The sequence below is a fragment of the Pseudozyma flocculosa genome (assembly GCF_000417875.1).
Source record: "Pseudozyma flocculosa PF-1 unplaced genomic scaffold scaffold00010, whole genome shotgun sequence".
NCBI lineage: Eukaryota > Fungi > Basidiomycota > Ustilaginomycetes > Ustilaginales > Ustilaginaceae > Pseudozyma > Pseudozyma flocculosa.
The window spans coordinates 812939-817510 of record NW_006920878.1 but is presented as its reverse complement, the minus strand read 5'-3'; the positions used below and the strand labels follow the sequence as shown (position 1 = coordinate 817510).

General features: G+C 69.7%; 2 protein-coding genes across 2 annotated transcripts in view; both read right to left on the bottom strand.

The window, feature by feature from the left end:
• Positions 1-30: 30 nt before the first annotated feature.
• On the bottom strand, positions 31-2808 carry PFL1_03480 (uncharacterized protein; the record flags this gene model as incomplete). The annotated part of the gene is made up of 2 exons (XM_007880997.1): positions 31-2702; positions 2796-2808. The coding sequence occupies 2 exons, from the start codon at positions 2806-2808 to the stop codon at positions 31-33; spliced, it is 2685 nt and encodes an 894-aa protein (XP_007879188.1).
• Positions 2809-3895: 1087 nt separating this feature from the next.
• The window catches only part of PFL1_03479 (uncharacterized protein), a gene marked incomplete at both ends in the record, with an annotated part of 2066 nt that continues 1389 nt past the window's right edge, over positions 3896-4572 (bottom strand). The window contains one exon of the mRNA XM_007880996.1: positions 3896-4504. Coding sequence (XP_007879187.1) covers positions 3896-4504 — 609 coding nt within the window. The remainder of the gene's footprint in view (positions 4505-4572) is intronic.

Below are 4572 nucleotides of genomic sequence, written 5' to 3'. Positions count from 1 at the left end.
GCCCCCGCCCGCGCGCGGCCGGCCGGCCGGCTAGCGGATAGCCGCGTCGTCGTTGCTGGTGGCATGGCCGCCTCCCGTGCTGCTACCAGCGTCGGTGCCATCTGCTGCTCCGTTGAGGGCCACCTCTTGGCGAAGACGGGACACCTCTCGCTGCGCCTGCGAGTGCGGGCCGAGGTGGAGCTGTCCCGCAAACTGCTCCGACAGCTTGCGAAGCAGCGTCGGCCTCGCCGTCGTGGCATTCGTCGCCACCGCGCTGCCGCTGCCGCCGCCGCCGCTGCTGGTCGGACGCCGCCCGCTCGCGCCCGCCTCGTGGTCGACGTCGGAGTCCGCCTGCACCGAGATGCTCTGCAGCTGCGGGCCCGCCAACTCGCTGATGGGCGGCGAGCGCATACGGGCGATGGGCGACGCGGCGCGCAGGCCCAGGCTCGTGGCCGCCGTCGCAGGCAATGCCGTTGTGGCTGTTGCTGTCGCTGCGGTTGCTCCTGTTGCTGCTGCTGCGGCGGCGGCGGCGGTGCTGGCAGCGCTCAAAGTGAGGTGCCTCTCGTACGCCGGCGAGAGCGGTCGCGATGCGGTGGGCGTCGAGCGACCCGACACGGGCGAGGCGGGCCGGAAGCCGCCGTGGACGCTCGGCAGCCGCCGCCACGTCTGGTGCCACGCGTCGAGCAGCGCCTGGTCGTCCTCGGACGACGCCGTCGACGTGGTGCTCGTGGGCGACGAAAGCGGAGCCCGCGCCCGCGCGCCGCTGCCGCTCGTCGACGTCGTCGAGACCGACGAGTTGCTCACCGCGCTGCTCCGCCGCGCCATTCCGGGAGCGCGCGCCGAGGTCGGTGTCCCGCTCCTCGATCGCGTCTCGAGCGGCGCAGGACGACGGTTCGGGTGCGCGAAGCGGCGGATTGGAGCGTCGTCGGCGACCACCGTGCTCGGCGAATCGACCGCCACTGCCGTCGACTGTGCGATCCGCGCATCAAAACCGCTGCTCGACGAGGCGCTCGAGGGCCACGGCGACGCGAGCGAAGATGCCGCCAGCGCCTCGGCCGTCTCGGCTCGCGACACGGGTCGCACGATGGCGACACCGTCGACGTCGGTGCTGAAGGAGCTCGGCCCCTCCCAGCGCTCTCCGTTGGGGTCCGAGTTGGGCTCGTAAGGCGGGATGTCGGTCGGCATGGCCGCATAATCCTGAGCGACCGCGTCGCCTTCCGTTGGCCTGCCGTCTTGCTCGCCGCCGCCCAGACCCAGGCCCAATCCGAGGTGTCGCGCGTGAACGTCCGAGTGCGACCGCGCGGCCTCGCTCTGCGCCCGCTTGGCCGATGCTCGCGCCGATCGCAGCGCCTGCTTCCACTCGTCCGACGGCCCCGCGTACGAGGTGTACCTCTGCTCGCCCGTGCCCGGCGTCTCGGTGACGACGTTGAGCTTCTCCGACTTGTCCGGCGTGCGGGCTGCAAAGACGACCCGGATCGACTTGTGCAGGTAGATCTTCGGCTGGGGTGCCGGCTTCGACGTGTCCGAGGCCTTCTGGGCAGGTCCGAGCTCGCCGATTCGGTCTCGGCCCTCGAAGCCTGGGTCCGCCTTGCGCTGCTTTGGAGGCGGCACTGGCGGCGAGCAGAACTGCAGGTGGACAGCGTAGCGGAGCTTGTCCTTGGGCGTGGCTGGCGGCTTGCTGGTCTGCGAGCTGGCCAGGGTGGTCGGAGTCGGCGCTGGCGAGTCGCGGCTAGGGATGTGGCTTGGCGTGCGGGGACCAGCCGCCGCTGGCGTTGCCTCGGTGCCGGGCAGCGGCACGACGACCATGCTCTTCTGCCGGATAAAGGTCTTGGTGCCCGCGGGCATGTCGGTGAGGTCGTAGGGGACGAGAAAGAGCTTGACGGCGGTGAGGTTCTGGTTCTTGATGACGAGCTGGATCTGGCCTTTGGGCGGTATCCGGTAGCCGGGGAACGAGGCGAGGTCGCCCGCGGCGGCGGCCGGGTCTGCCACGCCGACGCTCCATGGCGCTGCTGCGTCGGCAGCCTGCTGCGCTCCTGTGCCGTGGGGAAGCAGCTGGGCGTAGTAGTGCGACTCGAGATCGACGGTGCCGACGTAGGGGCTGCCGAGGGCACTGGAAGCGTCCGTGTCCGGAGCATTGAGGGCGCTAGACTGCTTGAGGTCGTAGAAGTGCGCGGGGAATTGGAGGTTGAGGTGAGGGGGGCAGCGGAGGGCTGGGCGGCACTTTCCGAGGCCGAGGACGCCGAGCTCTGCGTCAAAGGTGAGGGGCTTTGAGGCGGGCATCGACATCCTGCCGCGCAGCAGCGACTCCTCGTAGGAGCCGATGAGGCTGCCAAAAGTAGGGGTGGGGCTGTAGCCGATAAAGCTCTGGCCCGACAGGCGCCGGCGGGCGTTGGGAGAGTGGTGGAAGGCCGAAGAAGGTGCGGGCGGCGACGAGGGGCAGAACATGTCGGGAGACCAGAGCGGGCTGTGCCGGAGGGGAAAAGAGGGTGGACCGCTGACGTTGCGTGGGGTTCCACTGAAGCGCGACGGAGGGCTGCTGGGCAAGCGTGGAGATAGCTTGGAGGGTGCGGAGCGGCCATGGTGGTGGTGGTGGTGGTGGTCGAGGTTGTCGCGAGGGCGGCGGCCGCCGCCATCGTCTTTGTCGTCGTCATCATCATCCGAGAGCTGGAGCCGTGTGTCGCCTCGAAGTGCCGAACGGCTCAGGGGGCTGTTGGGGAGGCCGGCTGGCGTGCCAGAGGAGTAGTGTGGAGGATGGGCGGAGGGGAGTGAGGTTTGAGCTCGGTGCGGGGTGCGGGTGTGAGGGAGGAGCGACGTACCTGTGAGCGTCATGGTGATGGTGGTGGTTGTGGTGGTGGTGGTGGTGGCATCAAGAAGAGGCGGGCGAAGAGGGCGTGCGCGAGGGCGATGGATGTGTAGGCTGGTGCCAGGATGGTTGACTGGGCGGAGAAGATGCGGAAGCGGATCGAAAGCGGAGGGGAGGTGGGCGGCCGAAAAGAGAGCGAGATGGCGAGGGGGGGCCGAGGGTGCGTGAATGGAGTGCCGGATGCTAGCCGCGGACGAGGGGAGGTGCGGGAGCGGTGTGGTGTCGACGATGAGGGCAGTCGAGATGGAAGACAAGGGATAGAGGCTGGAGGTGGAATGACAGGCCAAGCCAAGCAAAGGAAAGGGGCCGAGGATGCTGTTGGGTCGGGGCCGGGTCCAGGCTGGCCAGGTCAGGGCCAAGGTCAGGGTCAGGTCCAGAGCTCTCTACCTCGTTGTCACGCCCCAGCCCTCGAGGCTCAGCGGGCGGGCGTGACTCGCTGCACCCACCGCACGCATCCTCGACCCGCCCTCTGTATCTGCGCCCTCGGCCCTGCGCCGTGCCGCCGCCCCGCCCCGCCGCTGTGCCGCCGTAGGTGGACCTGACCCCCGGACCGCCCGGCAAGCCAGCCTCCACTTTTGGCCCAGCCAAGCCAAGGCTGACCCGCCTGCCTGCCTCGCTCGACGGCTCTCATCGCTCCTCGTCGTCCCGTCCCGCAGCCGCACAGACAGGCCGGGGAGCAACAAGCGCGTCCAACCGCAGCAGCCAGATGAAATGTCCATGTTGCCTCCCAAGCGGTGCCTCCGAAGCGGCCTCGAATACAAGATATACGACTCCTACTCCTACAAGGCGGCACTCGCTCCGATACAGGCCGAGCCACGAGGGCCGACCAGCGAGGGCATGCCAGACATGCTTCACGGCAGGGGGGTTCCGGCCATGGACCCAAGGCGAGGCAGCGGGCAAAGAGCCATGACGACGGAGGTGGCGAGGGGAATGGCGAGGGGAATGACGAGGGAGGTGGCGAGAGGAATGTCGAGGGGAATGACGAGGGGAATGGCGATGGGTATCCTGGCACAGACGCACACGATGCCTTCCGCTCGCAGCCTGGCCTGGCCCCTACCCGCGCTTCTCTGGCGGGTACTGGCCCGCGCCTCCGTGCGAATGGGCGTGCCCGTAGCCTCCTCCTCCTCCTCCTCCTCCCATGGCGCTGTCGTAGCCCGGCGGTCCGGTGCTCGACTGCCCCTCGTCATAGTAGCCGCCCTGCCCCTGGTGCTGGTGCTGGTACTGGCCCACCGACCCTTCCCTCGCATCCTCGTACCGCGTCGGCAGCCGCTCGTGCTGCCCCTGCCCCTGACCCTGCACCGCACCGTGGTGCCCGTAGGCCGAGCTGGCATAGTTGTCGTACCCGCCGCCCCCGTACCCGTCCTCGGACGCGTGCGCCTCGCTCCTCGACCCGCCCCGCTGCCCCGCCAGCGTCGTCGCCGCCGCAGTCAGCCCGAAGCCGTCGTCCAGCGTCGCCTGCCGCCGCGACGGCGACGCCGCATCCGACCCGGAACCGCCGCCGCCGCCGTACGGGATCCCAGAGTTGGCCGCCTGGTCAATCGGCGACACGGGCGGAATCGCCGGCAGCAATCGCGGTGGGCTCTGCATGCGCGTCCCGCTCTGGCTCGCCTGTCGCTGCTGCTGCTGCTGCGGGTATGTCGATTGCGGCTCGTACGACGAGTACTGGTGAGCACCGCCATGGCCGCCGCCCACAACGGCCGCGCCGCCAAACGTGGCGCCGCTGTAGTCGG